The sequence below is a fragment of the Hirundo rustica genome, chromosome 1 (assembly GCF_015227805.2).
Source record: "Hirundo rustica isolate bHirRus1 chromosome 1, bHirRus1.pri.v3, whole genome shotgun sequence".
Classification (NCBI taxonomy): Eukaryota; Metazoa; Chordata; class Aves; order Passeriformes; family Hirundinidae; genus Hirundo; species Hirundo rustica.
The window spans coordinates 75,388,119-75,405,408 of NC_053450.1; the positions used below are offsets into that span (position 1 = coordinate 75,388,119).

General features: G+C 38.6%; 1 protein-coding gene across 3 annotated transcripts in view; it reads left to right on the top strand.

Moving 5' to 3' along the window:
* TRIO (trio Rho guanine nucleotide exchange factor) overlaps positions 1–17,290 on the top strand; it is a 243,428-nt gene that overhangs the window by 72,939 nt on the left and 153,199 nt on the right. For all 3 annotated transcript variants that reach the window (XM_040074368.2, XM_058422546.1, XM_058422547.1), the window contains exons 3-7: positions 938–1,052; positions 4,375–4,567; positions 5,205–5,717; positions 8,790–8,912; positions 16,961–17,152. In XM_040074368.2, the coding sequence (XP_039930302.1) occupies positions 938–1,052; positions 4,375–4,567; positions 5,205–5,717; positions 8,790–8,912; positions 16,961–17,152 (1,136 nt within the window). The remainder of the gene's footprint in view (positions 1–937; positions 1,053–4,374; positions 4,568–5,204; positions 5,718–8,789; positions 8,913–16,960; positions 17,153–17,290) is intronic.

Below are 17,290 nucleotides of genomic sequence, written 5' to 3' on the forward strand. Positions count from 1 at the left end.
TCCTTTGAGACAGGTGTACTTTGTCACCAGCAGGTTCAATGTCATGTAAACCAGCCCATGATCAGAAAATTCAAAAATCTCCCAGTGGCACCAGGCTCAGAGTCAGGTATTTATCTGATGGCTCTTCCCATTTCTTCCCTTAGCATTAGGAAGCACAGAGAAAGCACTGTGTGTGCTCCTGATCCCCCAACCAGCCATCCTGAGGCTTCAAGGGAAAGACTTCAGTCGTATCTCTCTTGATTGTCCTTGGGCTTCTTATTGCAAATCTTGCTATGTCCCTGAAATACGGGTTAATAATAATGGGTATTCCCAAGGGCCATACCAGGGTAGGAAGCTTTCTCATCGCATCTTTAATCCTGGGCCCAGGGAGGCAGCAGGCTTCCTGAAGAAGTTGGCACACTGGGTCTTTGTTCCCTTCAGAAGGGACTCTCCTATGACAATGGTCCAACTGTCTTCAACCTCCTCACCTCCTCCCCAAGCTCTGTCACTTAGCAGAGGAGCTCCTCTACCTGGGCACACCTCCCACAGCTGTGCTCTCTGCTGCCGTATCATCTAAATACTTGCCTACAATGTAGCATAATTCTGTATTTAAATTAAATCTATGCAATTGCTGGTCAAAAATTAAATGCGTAACAAGGTGGCGTTGCTGGAGATGTCACACTACCTGCCAAACTTGAAGGTGAGTGTAATGTGTAAGTGTAATGCTCTGGTTATTCTTTGTTTCAATTTTTTTTTTGGGCATTTGCTTTCTCACTGTAGGAAGTGTGGCAATATGCTGATCAATACTCCCAAAATTCAATCATAAGTTGGTCTCAAAATGACAATGTTGGCATTTAAGTTGAAATAACTTTTTTTAAAGTAGATACTGAAGACTAGTTCTGCAAACAAGAATTTTATTCTATGCTGTGGGGTCTTCTAACATTTTTAATTTTTTCAGGTGGCAGAGATAAGCGTGGAGGTCCCATTCTAACATTTCCAGCTCGTAGTAACCACGACAGAATACGGCAAGAAGACCTTAGAAGACTAATTTCATATCTAGCGTGTATTCCTAGGTAAGTGATCATCTGTTAACCTCTGAGGCCGTGTAACAAAATAAATGGATTATGTTGCAGTACTCCCACAAGCTAGCACACTGAATGAGTTAACAACACGAGCAAATCAATACCAGGTTTTGTCATTTTCTGTTTTCAAATGGCTCTTTGGAAGAGAAATAATTACTCTGCCTGTAAAAGGAAGGCTGCTGGCAAAGGGGCTGGTGTGCTTTAGCTGGAAGTAGTTTGTGTCTCGGAAATGGCATTGCCATGCCACATTGGTTGTTGCTGTGTTAAAGACTGCAAATACAACCCAAAGGCTTTCACTACATCAATAATTAAAAATACGCTGGTCATCATTCACCATATGCCTCGTGTGGAGTGCGGTCAGCACAGGACTCCTAACTGTTATTTGTGTTAGATAAGTCACAGTGTCCTGATACAACACAGAAATAACCAGGAGAAAGGTATGAGAAATTGCTTGTAAAGGTCTCAGATAAACCTGTGGAGTGATCTGTGAAAGTACCGATAGAATTGCATTATCAGCAATGTGACCCATGAATTGCAGTGAGCTGTTTAAATAAATTGGCAGAAGTCAAACCTCATGCTAGTGTGTGTGTGCATATATACACTGCCACATATATATATACATATACATAGTTTTACACACGCACACACACATATATATATACACTTCAAGCAAAAGTTCAATACTTTGTATGTATCTAAAAAAAGTTCCTTCATATAGAACTTCGTTTTCTGTAGTAATCAAGGTGGGGGACAAAAATGATCCAAAGACCCTTGACTTTAGATCCGTCTTGGAACCTGCCAGCATTTGTTACAGACTGGAGCAATGCTGACTGTGTTTGACTATGTTTGTCTATGACCGTGATCAGCAGTTGTAATTACAGTTGAAAAAAATTCCTTGGACAACGTCCCTGAGTGCAATATCTTCCATGCTTGTGTAATGTGCTAATTTACTGAGAATCTTTGCACTTGATATGATCAAATGTCAGTTTCAGACTGAAAAAGGTGGTTTGATAAAAGTAACTTCAAGGCATCTGTCTGAGAGTATACATGGCCTCCTTTTTGTAAAGTTACCTGGGGAATTTGGGGGACTTAGAGAAAGGAGAACAGGAAGAAGGCTTGAAATTTTTACTCTCAGATTTGAATGGTGAGGTGTATTCTAGCCATCTAGACCTTCAAGTTGCTAGAGAAGCTGATAGATAAATATGCATCAAAATGTGTCCCAAGAATTTTTTTAGAGCTAATCAGGGCAAGAAACAGTGTTCCTCTGGCAAAAGGTATATGTTAGTTCAGGATCAATAGATCTAAAATGAGAAGAAAGTTAGTGCATGTTTTATACTCTTGAAGCATCGGCAAACTTTTGAGAATAAAGGGAGATTTAGCAAAAGCAAGACTTGTTTTGATATATATTTAAGGGACTGATGATGCAACTCTTAACTAATTAGAAATCCCAATTGGTACAAATATCCCCAGACTTTTGGGGTGTCTGTCTTATTTGTTGCAGTACTTGATGTGGCTGAAGAATCACATGTATCAGTTGTTTAGCAAGAGATCTAAAAGCTTAAGCTGACTCAATCTCACAATTTTACTGATTTTACAATTTATCTGATTTACAAACATGGCCAGACTTATGTCACTACCACAGCATGAGCCAGATATTTTAGTGTAGCTCAGACTTACCAATACATGACCTTTGGCTCCCTAGAACAAATCTTGTGATCCTTGCTTGTGTGAGATGATGTGGCTCCATGACGGAGGACACAGCCACACTGTCACACGATGAAGGACCACATTGCACACCCTAGCAGATGAGTGCCTTGTGAATTAGTGGAAAGCACTCCCTGTGCAATCCTCAGTGTGGCAGGGATGGGGATGGGCTGAGCAGCACTTCTACTGCCATTTGGCCTTTCAGTAATAGGTCTGTCTTTAAGACAATAGGTTTTTTTCCTTGAATCCTGTGGGGATTTTAGAAAACATTTTCACCATGGTCAGAAAATTGTACGTTGTAGCCTACATGTATGCCAAGCTTTTAATGTGTTTTGCTTCTTCCACTGCCATTTTTGCCATTCCTATGGGCAGGTAGGAGAGCCAGCATTTATCATGATAAACTTGTTTTTTGCGATGTTATGGGATGTTTAGTCTCTCTTCTTTTCCCTAGCTTTAAACTTTTCAAATTTAAAAAAACATTCCCCTTCTGAGGAACTCGTATTACCACTTCTTCCAGATCTCCTATATCAGTCATAATCCATCTTTTTGCAACGTGGCCAATAAGACTGAGTAAAATATGACAGTGAAGCTTCCCTGCCTCTTGGACACTCTGAAAACCTCTCCACATGAACTCTGGAATGGCATTTGAATTAGTCACATCCCTGAAAGTGACTCATGCTCAAACAATGGACATTTTGTCCTTTTTGATAGTCCATTGGCTATGATACATTGTTTTTGAAATATTTTCCTATGGTCATGCTGCAAGGTCATGTAGCAAATTCTGCTGGAAGAAAATCAGAGTTTTTGGTGGTGGTGGTGATTGTCAGTTTTGATCAGTGGCAAGAACTAAATGTACGGAAGATATTGATGAAAAGAAATTAAATCTTCCATTCTCTGAGGGGATGCTGGAGAATTTGAGTGTAAGGTCTGTCAACTTTTGGACAGGAAAATTGAGCTCAAATTTTGTAGAAACAGATTGATGTGGTTTTCTTCACAAACATAAAATACTGTGTTGTCTTTTAACTGTTCACAAATTGATCCTGTTACAAAAGAAATTGTCAATAAATGGGTGTTTTTCCTCTACAGACTCTAACTCTCAGATAAAATGGTTCTAAATCTGAGACAGTTTGAAAAAGTTGCAAAGTGGTACGTAAGAACAATTTGCTGTCTTCTGTCTATTAGAGGATCCCCTCAATCATTAGAAAGACAGGAATATTATCATCAGTCAAGTAAGTGTGTGTGTGTTCTGAAGAGTCAGTTATAAATGAATTAGGTATTGCTGCATTAGGTAACGGGAAGTTTATTGTGTGTAAGGTGAGGGAGAAACAAGACTGGATGATGAATCATCATGAATATAAACAGTGAAAATGAAAGTGAAGATAATGGCAGGATATCAAATCAGCAAGAAATATAAAGCTATCCCCCACAAGGAGTTTGGCATGGATGTGAAAGAAGGATCTTGAGAAGTTTGTGAGATCTGCTGTATATGGTCAGCTAGTCGGTAGTGAGTCCCTGAGGAGACCACGTTCGTTAGGCAATGTGGTGCAGTAGGGTGCTGTGTTGGAAGTTGAAACACTTGCTTGATAACCTTTCCTTCTGTTTTCTGCAGTGAGGAAGTATGTAAACGAGGATTCACCGTCATTGTAGATATGCGTGGGTCAAAATGGGACTCCATAAAGCCTCTACTGAAGATTTTACAGGAATCCTTTCCGTGTTGTATTCATGTTGCACTGATAATCAAGCCAGACAATTTCTGGCAGAAACAGAGGACTAACTTTGGCAGCTCTAAGTTTGAGTTTGAGGTAATTTCCCCTGTGGTATACAAATTTATATTTATTTTGTGGTTTTAAATGTTCTCATTAATGATCAGCACCTTGAAAACTCTCAGATAAATTATATTCTGCCTGAAAGAAGAGGTACTTTAGACCAATGATGCTAGAAGAAATGTGGTTTTCTTCAGGTACTTAGGCTAGGTAATTGTGCATGTTGTTGTTTATATTCTTTTTGTAAGCTCAAGAAAGACTGAATTAGGTTTTTCCCCCTAATGATAAAAAGTCTAGGTTTTGTCTCTTTGTTATCTTAGTCTACATTATGGTAATTGTGGTATCTCCAGAATCCAGAGGAAATCAGCTGAATTAACCTTGTTGTTGTCCTGCAGCTTTGCAATACACAAAGCCAAAACTTAATCAAAACAGTAATCAAGAGTGGTTACTCTTTTGTTCTTAAATGTAGTGAGGTAAGAAAGAAATGTGGGGAAAATATGCAAGGCCTCCTGTCTTCTGCTGATCAGAGTTCATACTTGAAATGTATGAGAAAATTTGTCATGTGAACTTCATGAGCAAAATGATCAACTCTTACAAAGAGAAAAGCAAAAACATGAAAGGAAATTTCAAATTCATTTCAGTAACAGCATTTTTTCTTTCCATTTTTATTTTTTAGACAAATATGGTGTCTCTGGAAGGCCTTACCAAAGTAGTTGACCCTTCTCAGCTAACCCCAGAATTTGACGGCTGTTTGGAGTACAACCATGAGGAGTGGATAGAAATCAGAGTAGCCTTTGAGGACTACATTAGCAATGCAACCCATATGCTGTCCAGACTGGAGGAACTGCAGGATATATTGTCAAAAAAGGAAATGCCTCAGGACCTGGAAGGTGCTCGCAATATGATAGAGGAGCATTCACAATTAAAAAAGAAAGTCATTAAGGCCCCTATCGAGGACCTTGATGTGGAAGGACAAAAGCTGCTCCAGCGGATACAGAGCAGTGATAGCTTTCCCAAAAAGAACTCTGGGTCAGGGAATGCAGACTTACAGAACCTTTTACCCAAAGTGTCCACCATGCTGGACAGGCTGCACTCAACACGGCAGCATCTGCATCAGATGTGGCATGTGCGGAAATTGAAATTGGACCAATGCTTTCAGCTCAGGCTGTTTGAGCAGGATGCTGAAAAGGTAAGGATTGAGCGAGGAGACTATAAATGGCCAAAACCTGATGGACTTGAAAGAAGTACCAAGGGTAACTGAAAATAGTAACTTTTGTCTTTGAAGTTAATCACTAGCCTTTTAATGAGAAATAAGGGACTTCTTGATTGAGAGACACTCAGGGTCTTCTGGAGTAAAGGACGTGGGATAGTACTTCTAAGCTGTAAGGAACGCAGGAAGCTCTTATCAAAGAGAATTTTAACTGCTGATGACTTCAAAGCATTTATTTTGTTAATCATTTGTTCCAGACAGATGCTTTTGCATGCATCAAGTAAAGAATGCTGTATACTTCATAAATACAGATGATTATGGACTACGTTGGTCTTCTTTTGAGTGATCTTTGGGAAGTGAGTGACAGGCAGTCAACAAAGTCTGAAGAGGCTGACATGGGGAACTGCTTCATTGCGGCAGGGATTGAAGTCCTAGGATAAAAACGGATGTATCTCTTCTCACAGTGCATATGTCATTAACAGGAAACAGTGATTTCAGAATGTTTCGGGCTAACCAGTCCCTTCAAATGAGAAAGCCCTTGGCTATCATGGAATTTGAAGAGGAAGTATGGCAGGCAGATCACTTTTAGATGAGCTCAGATAAGGTCTATTTTCATGTAGAATGGTTTTTGCAATCGCTTATTCCTGACTTGTTACCATGGAACAAATAGCTTTAGGGAAGGGTGGGGAATTTTCCCCTGGGAGTAGTAGTAACTAGACTATGCAGTCAAGTAGTAGGTGTGTTTTTTATCAGAGCTTAAAGTAGTCAGATTTCTTAAAGTATTTTACATAAGATTGCCTGAACTGCATGAGACCAATGGTCCATGTTAAACCAGCTCTCCAGCAGCTGTCACTAGCAGATGCATGGGGAAGAGTAAAAGCAGAGCAAACATATAAAACTTAACTTCTTCCTGCTTCTTCATTTGTATTCTTCATACATACTTTCCCTTATGCTCATCATTTCAGCCCAGGACTTTCGTTACACTACTGTAATGTTTTCTGCTGTGATTAATTTTTTTTTTTTTTTAAAGTACCATTTAAAACAACAAATGTTTACTGGATGGATATAGCTGAAAATAGTAGGGACATGTTAGAGAGTTGGAAAAAAGATAAAATTACTATCTGTTTCTAAAATGATTTAGAAAACAATACAAGCTGTTGTTCCAGTGTTGCTCTTTCAGACCCAAATGCTTTTTATCAACCTTGCAGCCACCTCATTACAGCATTAATTATTCTGCATTATAGCATATCTTTCAGTACCATGTGAGCACCATCAAAATATATTTTGTTAATTTTCTCATATTTTATCAAATTGCTTACATTAGTTGGGTTTAAGAAACTTCTTGTGAAATACTTGAGCCTGTGGGATTGACCTCTGTCCTGCCATGTGGTTGCATAAGCTCCTATCAGTGTTTTCTATGTTTCTGATTCCAAGAATAAGTCTATATTAAATAAGATACATCTTTCTTTCAAAAGGGAAATACTGGGCACCTCAAAATGAGGTTGACAGCAGCTACCATATCTGGGACCGTTTTTCTGTTACTAGCCAGTAAAAAGAGATTAAGAAGAAGGTTTGTGTAGTATCCTAACTCACTTTGGGATTAAGACCCTTGCTTTAATCTACTTGCAGCCTGTATTTTAACTGCATGTGTCAGATTATGACAGCTCATGACTTTTTTATCAGTGTATGCCTGTATTCTACTGAAATGTGGGGAAGGATGGGATCTTGGTTGGAAAGAGGAAGGGTGTTGTGTGGGGAGAAATAAACATGTTCCTTTCGGAAGACTTGCTCAATTCAGTGCAAGAAATTTGGACTAGTTCAGGAGAAGAGAAGGCAAAAAAGGGATAAGGTGGGAGCAAATCTGACTGGAATTGCCCTTTAAGTGTCTGAAGGCAGCAAATTCAAGTGACCTAGAGAAGGATGGTCCCGAGCAGTATCAGTGTCTGTTTTGAATAATGTTCTAAGGCTTTTTCACTGAGTTCTAGATAAGAAGCTTAAAATTTTAGGAGTATGTGATCATCTGTCTCAGTTACCTAAACTTCAAAAGTTTGGTTTACAGTTCTTGCCATATTGTGGTCTGCTTATAATTTAGTTTGTCATGGACTTGGGACAGATACTGGACTTGATAATGTTGTTCTGTTAGCCAGCATATTTTGAAAGATCTTTAAATGAATACTTGCTGCTTACTGCTACTGTTTTTTCCTGGACAATCTATTTCAGCTTGTCAAGAGAGCAGGTGTGTCTCTTTTACTGACACACAGCAAGGATTTTAAGACCATTGTGAGCAGGTGGGGTATTAGACAGCTCTTTGCTGTGTTGCTTAGTCTTTGAAAACGTTGTCTTCCAGTGCCACTGTTAACATACCTGTGTGCCTTCATTGATGGCTGCTGTCATATAAGATCTTTCCTAAAATTTGTTGGTGTATTAAAATATTCCCTTTTTTTCTTAAAAAAAAAAAAGCAAGCTTATTTAAAGATTATTCTTAAATTTCTCTGGAAGAAGGTAACTCCGTGCTCACTTATACTTTTAATAATTCATCTAGAAATAGAATAGTTGTTTTCAAATCTGTGGTAAACTTATGAAGTAAAAATATTAAATTTGCTGCTGAAGTACTTGATCAGCATGAAAGAATTTATATTTAATTTCCATGAGTTGCCATTTTCATTCTAAACTGCTAAGCTGCTGACATCACTAAGTGCTGACACTAGGGAATGTATAAGCTTGGCAACTCAGGGCTGTGCTCCAAGTCTGTTTGTTTACTATGATTTCTTTGTAATAATGAAGTTTGTGATTGTGAAATTACTGTAGCGTGTTGAGATAAACACCTACAGTAAAGTGAACACTAAAAGCCTCAGCTGTTTGATGCAAAAAGACAGGTTTCAGCAATGATTGGGTTAAAATATACCATAACTTACAATGGAAGGAGCATCAGTGTTAATTTTCATGGCCTTAGACTGTATTCTGTGTTCATAGCTGTCTTACATTACTGCTGCATGATTTCCTCCATAACAAATTACTAAACTTCCTTCTTCCCTTAATATTTTCATGTAGATGTTTGACTGGATCACACACAACAAAGGTTTGTTTCTGAACAACTACACAGAGATTGGAACCAGTCACCCCCACACGATGGAACTTCAGACACAGCACAATCACTTTGCCATGAACTGTATGGTAAGAACAGGCTTCCCTGCACAGACGTGCTGGCTATTTGTTACATGTTAAGGTAGAATCTGTAAGTACATAGACACAGATCATTCCTTCTTTATAAGCAGTGAACATTTGTGTTTGGGCAGTGAAGTTATAACACACAATGGAGGAAAGTAAAGAGTGGTCAGGTACAGAGGTACTGTGATAAAGCAGCAAAATTGTTTTGACAAGTGGCAGTGTTCAACACAACCTCAGCACCTCCCAAATGTAAGTGTCCAAGCTTCTAGAACCTGGGATGTATCTTTGAGTACTGTCTTGGGTCTTGTAGAAAATCTCAGAGAATCATGTGTAATATAGATTTTAGCTCTCCATTCTGAAAGAAATAGCTCTCAGGATCTTCTGAATAGATTTAAAGTCAGACAAAAAGTTCTGAGAAGTAACTTAGCCTGGCGTAATAATTTTCCATGGTTTTAAGAAGACACTTCTCATTTTTGGCACAAGCAGAATGGATCTAAATTTTTTTCTTTTTGTCAAATATCATCAGTAGGCTGTAAAAAAAAATTGAATTTTAACTGGTACTGTGAGAAAGCTATTTACTTTCAGTTTCATGAGTTGCTGTTTGAACATGGGGACAAAATTCTGAAGTGCATTTTAGGTCCTTAACACATCATAGGTGTTTAAATAACCTTGGGAGTCTAGACCTGAATCCAGTTCCTGTTTGTTAGATCAATGAAGGAGGAACACTGCCAGTCTTGTTACAAATTAACATTCTTGGCTGTCCTAGGATGAGAATTGAATTAAAGTACGCTTGAAATAATCAACTCTTGCAAGAGGGTTTTTGTGTAGAACAGGAAAGTGGCAAATTAAACTTCCCTAGACCATGCATCTTGCAGAAGTAATGGAAGGACTAGTAAGGCAGCTCTTGTGTATGGTGTAGCTGGAGGTAAGACAGAAGAAGACACGATTAGAGCAGGCACATTTTCTTCTTTTGCAGCTCAGATCTGTTTCCAAAAGTTAAAAAAAATTAAAATCAGTATGAACTTTCTGAAAAGAGTAAAGCAAATGCTGGTGAACTTGGTAATTAAGTTACATAACATCATGTATGGTTTTGACCATTAGGTTTGGTTCACAGCATGGGGAATTGCTGCCTTATGAAGCACCTTCTTGTTGTTCTTCACTGCTCTGCATATGAAGTAGAGCAGAAAGAAACACAGGATGACAGTAGGTGTGATTGACATGAGATGACTTTTGGAACTTAATAATTTCGAATGGCCTTCCAGGCAATTCTTGGAGTTGCATTCTAAAGGTTAAATTCTTCTATTAGCCTGTCCTCATATTTGGTCACTGTTGTACTCTTTTCTTCAAACTGGATGACTTTTTTATTTTTGTCCCTTCTTTTAGGCTGTTCAGATGCTATCAACAGTAGGAAGCACTTGAGCGATGCAGCATAATCCTTCCTGCTCTGTGTTTGCTATTAGTCTTTTCCTGTTAATCTCTCCTTTGCCTTCAGTTGTCAAATGCATTAATTGCAGGGTTTTTTTTTTCTCAGCCTGCAAAATGTTTTCTTAAAGCTTACAAGGAGGAGCGTCAATTTGGGGCAAATTAAGCTATCTGAACATTTGAAAGTGTAAAAACCAGCTGCATTTTTTTTCTGTAGCATAGCCCCCCCACCCCTGAAGGGGTTCTCTGCCATGGAATAGGAAAATATAAATTCCATATGATTGGTCCCTGATTTTGATTTAAGCAGCATTCAGATTATCTGGGTTTTATTTGGTTAAATAGCAAAAACCTTTCATATAGATTAGGGGAAAAGATTAAACTAAACGTGACATAAGAAATGACATGAACTGATTGAATTTTGGCAGGCCTTATTTTTCATTAGCTTTCAACTGGAAAAATGTTGGGCAGTCTTAACTTCTGCAAGCGTGTTCAGCTTCTCCCTGACCACTCTCCACGTATGTTCTGTGCTTAGCAAGCTGCTGTTTGTTCACTCTTCCCGTCAGTGTAACTCTTCAGTAATCAAAGTGGATTTAAGATCTCTTGTATGAATAATCTAACACCAGAAGTGAAATTTAACTTTCAACCTACCTACAACCATGTGAAGTGATTCATTTGGATGGAATAGAGGAAGGGAGAAAGACAACTATTTATAAGCTTTATTTATTGCAGGAGATTTTGAAGTCTTTTCATTGTGGCCCTAATTGGAACTTAATAGAGCTTTCTTTCTAGTCAATTTTCTTAGGCTCACTTGAGGTAGGCAAGAACTGTTCAAAGAATAAATGCTCCCCAAGCAGCTAAATACAACCTCTTGTGCTTGCTTACAGCTAAACTCTGGTAATTGATGTTGCAGCTGCTTTTCCCAACACATTGTGGTTGCAGGGCACATGCTCCCCTCCACAGCAGGTGCTACCCTCTGTCAATAGCTGGGTCTCTCATGTCCCCTTCCTTCCCAAGCAGAAGTTTGTTTCCAAGAGGTGGAGGGCAACTTCTGCAGCTGCTTATGCCAAACTTGGCTGCGAGAGTGACGGCCTTTGGGTGAGATGCCAAAATTTTGATCTGGTCTTCCAGTCTGAAGCAAGCCACCTGGATGTAAACCATTGTGAAAGCTACTTATTTCCTGTCATGAACAAGAGTTAGTTACATCAAGGACAAAGATAATTTGCTGATTTTTTTTTTTTTTTTCTTGTAATGGCTTTGTGCCATTTTTAGAATATTAGTTTTCGGTAAGAACACAAAATAGTTGAAAGTGTAAACCAAATGTTATAAAACAAAAAGGTAAAGAATACATCCAGAGAGAAGATTTAACTTTACTTTCACCAGTTTCATTAGCAAATGGTATATTTAGGAATCTTGTGTATTCATGTGGTTGCACTTCAAGGTAACAGGAATAAGTTCATGCAAGTCTTAAGCTTAATACACAGAGTAGTTCTCACTGCAATAAATCTGCCCCAGAGAAAAGCTGGATAGGTGTAGTGCTGGGCATTGGAGAGGGACGCATGTTTGGTTACCATGGATTAACACACAGGTTGATGTGGCTAAAAGAGCTACTGACTGAAGGATAGTTCACAGGTGCAGCCATAAGTATGTGACTTCCTGTTAGTGAATTTGAGAAGCTGTGTGTGGATAAAGTCAAGGCTCTCTCTTTATAGGGCAAGTAGATGCCATGTTCCATAACTGTAGGGGAAAAAAACCAAAATCTCAGTGATTCTGCCCCCTGAAGATGAGGATGGATTTTCAGTACAGTTTTAAAGGCCTGCTTTCAGCAACAGTAAATTGCTGTTGTCAAGTCCTGAGATTTATTTGGGTTAAGCAACTCTGTTTCAGCTTGATGTTCCTATTTGGGTGACTAAACCAATGCTTCACTTCTCAAAACAAGTTTTTAGTACCTTTTAAGGTAGAGACTTTCAAATAAGGCATCATAGGAGTTACAAGTACAAAAATTATGTATTGAGTTTTTAACCTGCAAGAATAAAATACCCATGATTATACAATTAGTCTGTCTTGCATGCAAGTGTGGAAAAGACTGATTATGTGTCTGTCCGCTCTTTTTCCTGCCATTTTCTATACATCTACTGAGACACAAGGAAGACAAGAAGCCATGTGAAATATGGATGAGGAGGAGAATGTTGTCTGCTTGAACATTTTCTGCTCCTTTTTCTGGATCAGATGGTCTTGCTTTCATTACTGTGTTTTGTTTTACTATGCCTCTCCCTGCACTGTGGAGGGTTAAAATGCTTGAAGAGTGATGCAGGCAAAACGAAACTTTGTTTGGAGAAAGCTGACACATGCTACTATTAAAGGATGTGCTGTGACTGCTTCTTGTCTCAGTGGTGATAGGTCCATGAGTGGAAGTTACATTTACTAACTGTAATCCAAAAAATCCTGTCTCAATTGTAGGCGTATCGCTAAGTTGATTAATGTTCTCAGAACAGGCTGTTTGCATACACTAAACCATTTTATCAAGGTAGTAATCAAATCCTGAATGCTATCCAAAATGAGAGTGTCAGAGATGAGCACTGGTGGGAGCTTTGGGATGTTAGAAGTATGAGCACAACAGTTGAATATCCCTAGGTTTGCAGAGTTAAAAGTTAAAAAGATGTCTCGCTCAAATCCAGCCACAGGGACTGGTACAAATGAAAACATGAAGAAAGTCAGGTGAGGTGAAATCACCTTAGCTTAGAGCTAATGTAATTTTTTCCTCCTCCTTTTTACCACTGACATATTTCACCCCTGAGATGCTTTTTACTTTAAATATGTGTTTTTGTAACCATGCAGATTTGTCTCGTGAGATAGACTTAAGCACCATGTGAATTCTAGACTGCCCTTAGTTCTCAGGATTTGGGCAAATGAGAGCAAGACCACAGGTGTACATCCCTAAGAGAATTTTTTTGGTGCCAGAGCAGTTAATGCTTAGGCACAATATCTGGATGCCACCAGCCTGAGAGTCGACTGAAAAGGTAAAATAAGTTCAGGCTATTTTCAGCTTCTGAGGAGCACTCCAAAGTCAGCAAGACTAAATAGAGCAGGCTAAATGTGCAATCCTTAAGAGGGAAGAAGCAAATAACCAGATTGTAAAAAGCAGTCAGTTACTGAGGTGTTAATACAGCAACAAGTATGTTCATGTCAGTGAATCAAAAACTAAAGGAACAGACAGTGTTACTGAAAAGAAGCAAATGTTATTTCACTCTTGGTACTTACTGGGGTGGCTGAACTTCAGATTTGTAAAGAAAATGCTCTGATTCAGTTGGTCCTACTTGAGAACTAGGGCCAGTTCAGAGCCCCATACTTAGTATTGTAATGGGAAACACATACATGAGAGTGATGTGGCTGTAGGGAGAGTTTGAAGGCATGGGCATTTACTATGATTAAGTAAATGTGAGTGAAAAGTAAAGGAGGAAAGAAGGTAATGTTGGGGTTGGACTATATAGTCTTGCAGTAGATTTCCTCAGGTCCACTGTGAAAAAATGTAGGAAAGAGATGAGATATTCGAAGAAAGTTGGAGTGAAATTATATTGCCCATGTTCCAGTGCTGATAGCAGTGGTTAAATGATTACCTGAGAATATTTAGAGGATCCTTGCAGTAGAAGAGATCCATGCAGAAGAACACATTAAACACTTCCCTTAATTGTAGCTTGGATGTTGCCAAGTTTATATTTTTTCGAGGGAATAGATCAGGTTTTACCTTTAGTTGTCCTGTGGCCCTCATCGTTGAAGTTTGTATTCTCAAACTGACAGTTTTGCTGTTGCTTCAAAAATGAGACTAGAACAAATGTTAGAGGGTATGTAAATCATTAAGTAACACAGGTATTAATTAATACATTAATACTGCACTGTAGCCATTTGTGTGTGAGGTGAGATGATTTGAAAATTCCATCACTAAATGGATTCTATCACAGTAAAATAGTTCAAACTCACTACAGTCTGTATAGAGGTGCCACTTCTGATGCTTAAGGACCATGTCACTGAGTTTGATGGCATTTTTAAAACTGAATGTGTAATAGTCTCTGTCAGAAAACTGCTGTTGGAAATCTTGGAGCTAAACAAACATTTTCTAAATGGATCTGGGAAAAATCAGGAAATAAAATGGAATCAGCTTTATTTTGTGGAGTGTGATAGAAGTTCAGTTAAGCTGGTACACTGTCACCTGTATTTTTCCCATGTGTTTGCCTTTCAGGCACACACCACAGAAAGACATAGCACAGTTAGGCTACTAATTTGTCTTACTTTGCTGAGCAATAGCTTTTTGTGTTTGTATACTTTCTTTAGAGGAAAAATCTGCAGTGAGGAACCTTCCAGATACTGTAAGGTGTCCTTTCAGCTTCTGGCTAAAGAGCATTTTGAGAGAAAACAATCATGCTAAGTACATTTGTATCCTTACTAAACACTCTGTAATGCTGTGACTTGAATTGTTACCTTTTAAATCTTGTTACAATAGTCATTTGTGTGACACAATGAAAGAAATGCAGTATCACATTGCCCTTTCACCTTTGAGACAGTTGATACACATTTAAAAGCTTCAGGTGCTTTGTGCGGATTCACGTGGTATAAATGAGGTCGCTAAATAAGTGACACTTTATCAGTTATTACCTCCTAGCTTAACTTTAAATAAGACCAGGTTGTAAATGCATACACTGAATTAGATATCAGTCTCTGGTAAATGAGCAAGAGCTCACTTGTAACAGTGTTTCTCATCTCTCAAGCAGTGTGGAAATACGCAGTTTTCTTATAATAACGACATTGGAATTGCCTGTCCTTGTAGGAAATGGAACAAAATTTGTTGACCTTCAAGGGTCAATTAAAGACAGCCTAATTGTAATGAGTTGCTATTAGAGATTCTTTCCCTTCTTAGCTAAATCTATCTCATTTGGGTCATTACATTCTGAAATACTGACACTTAAAACTTTGGTAGATATATCACTCAGGTAAAAGGTTTAGATTATTGTAAGTTGTTTTTTAGTTGTCTGGTTTTTTGAGGAAAGGAATGTGGTGTACATAGCTTGGAAAGTGTTCAACTGTCAGCATTTTAATTCATATTCATACTGCTACAGGCTGTATTCTTCCAGACGTGTGAAGCCTGATTGCCATGGGAAAATGAATACACGTTAACCACAGCTCAGTTTTAATTTGTTTTACTTCATGTTTATAGTGCCATGTCCTTCATTTTTAACTGCTGTTCCAGAATTTCCAAAATTGCTTTATTATTATGTTACAGAAAGAGTTCAAATGGCAGTCTACTATAGCCCTTATTCTTTTCTCTTTTGGCACTTGTTTCTTCTCACGACTGTAAAGACCATCTAAGGGCTTTCTGTATTCATTTAGCAGTCTTGCATTTATGCTACATATACTTCTAATAGGCCTAAATGCTTTCCAGTCTTTTAAAATTTGTTGGAAATAGCGGATTTGTACTCTGCCTGTTGTTTGGCTGTGCTTAAAAAGCAGAGCATAGATGTGCGGGATAACCTAAAAAAGTGCGAGGTAGTATTGTGCAGAAAGGAAAAACAGCCAACATGACGCTGGTGTGTTCCTTGTATTGAGTGGACCAGCTGAGCTTGTAGGCTGTGTCAGGTATGCTCCTGTTTGCATACGTGCATGCAATTTACAGTCAATAGGGACCTATCCTAAATGCCACTCATCTGAGTGTGGACAGTGAAGCCTGGAGGAGCTGCAACACTTGCTCCAGCCAGTCGGGGCAATTGCTGGGTGCCAGGAGGTCATGGTTCCACTTGAACTCAATGTCTGGTGGTTGGACTAGGTAATCTCCAGCCTCAACAATCCTGTGATTCTAAGAACTTCATTCTAGGGATATAGGAGTCTGTCCAACTGATAAAGTGTCGACTCTATGTTATATGCGTGTAGCTCTGAAAGAGTTACTCAGAAAGTTTTTGGTGGCAGAGTTGTTCCTGTTTTACTTTGCAGGAATCCGAAACTCTTGATTGAAAATTAGACTGACTAAGAGCCATCAGTGACTAATGCCAGTATGCTAGAGAGTACTTCCGATCTTGGACTTTATTTGTCTAATTTTCAGCGCTAGTTCTGAGGCAGTGTAGCGGCAAGAAAATAAAATGTAAAACTGTTAAACTTCTTGTAGCTCAGAGTTCTTTATTTTGTTTCTTTAAGAGTTTCCGAAGTTTATGTAAAGGTTCACAGATGTTGCACACATGCCTACTGTTGATACATCAAGAGCTTAGTAATGATACTTCAATTTTCCTATGTTGTGTGTGTCGGAATGTCTTGTTGACTTGAATATCTGTAAACATTTTTATTGAGGTGGTTGTAAAATATGGTTATTTCTTCCTCTTTATTGTAATAATGTGTCTTCATGTAATATAAATTGGCTTTAGCTTATTGTTAACATGAGTTTTAGACTGATTATTTCAAGTCATCATTCTCTCTTGTCAATTATGGATAGACTGCTACATTATACACCTAGATTCCAAAATTTGGCATGCATAAACTTGCAAATAAAACCAGACTATTGATCAGTACTGTAATAAAATAGAATTTTTTAGGAATGTACTTCTTTATTTAGTTGGTCTGCTGACTTGCACTAATTTTTCCCTCCTTCTCCACAGAATGTGTATGTAAACATAACCCGCATCATGTCAGTAGCAAACCGCCTGATCGAGTCTGGCCATTACGCTTCACAGCAAATCAAACAGATTGCCAGTCAGTTGGAACAGGAATGGAAGGCATTTGCTGCAGCCTTGGATGAACGTAGCACGTTACTGGACATGTCCTCCATCTTCCATCAAAAAGCTGAACAGGTTAGTGAATGGGGAGGGCATCCACAAAAGTTTATGTGCTGGAACGGGGACTTGTGCAGTTTGCTTTTGCTTTGGACAAAAGTGAAAGAAAACGATTGAAAATGTTTTAAAGAAAGCCAGAATATTTATTTCTGCCGG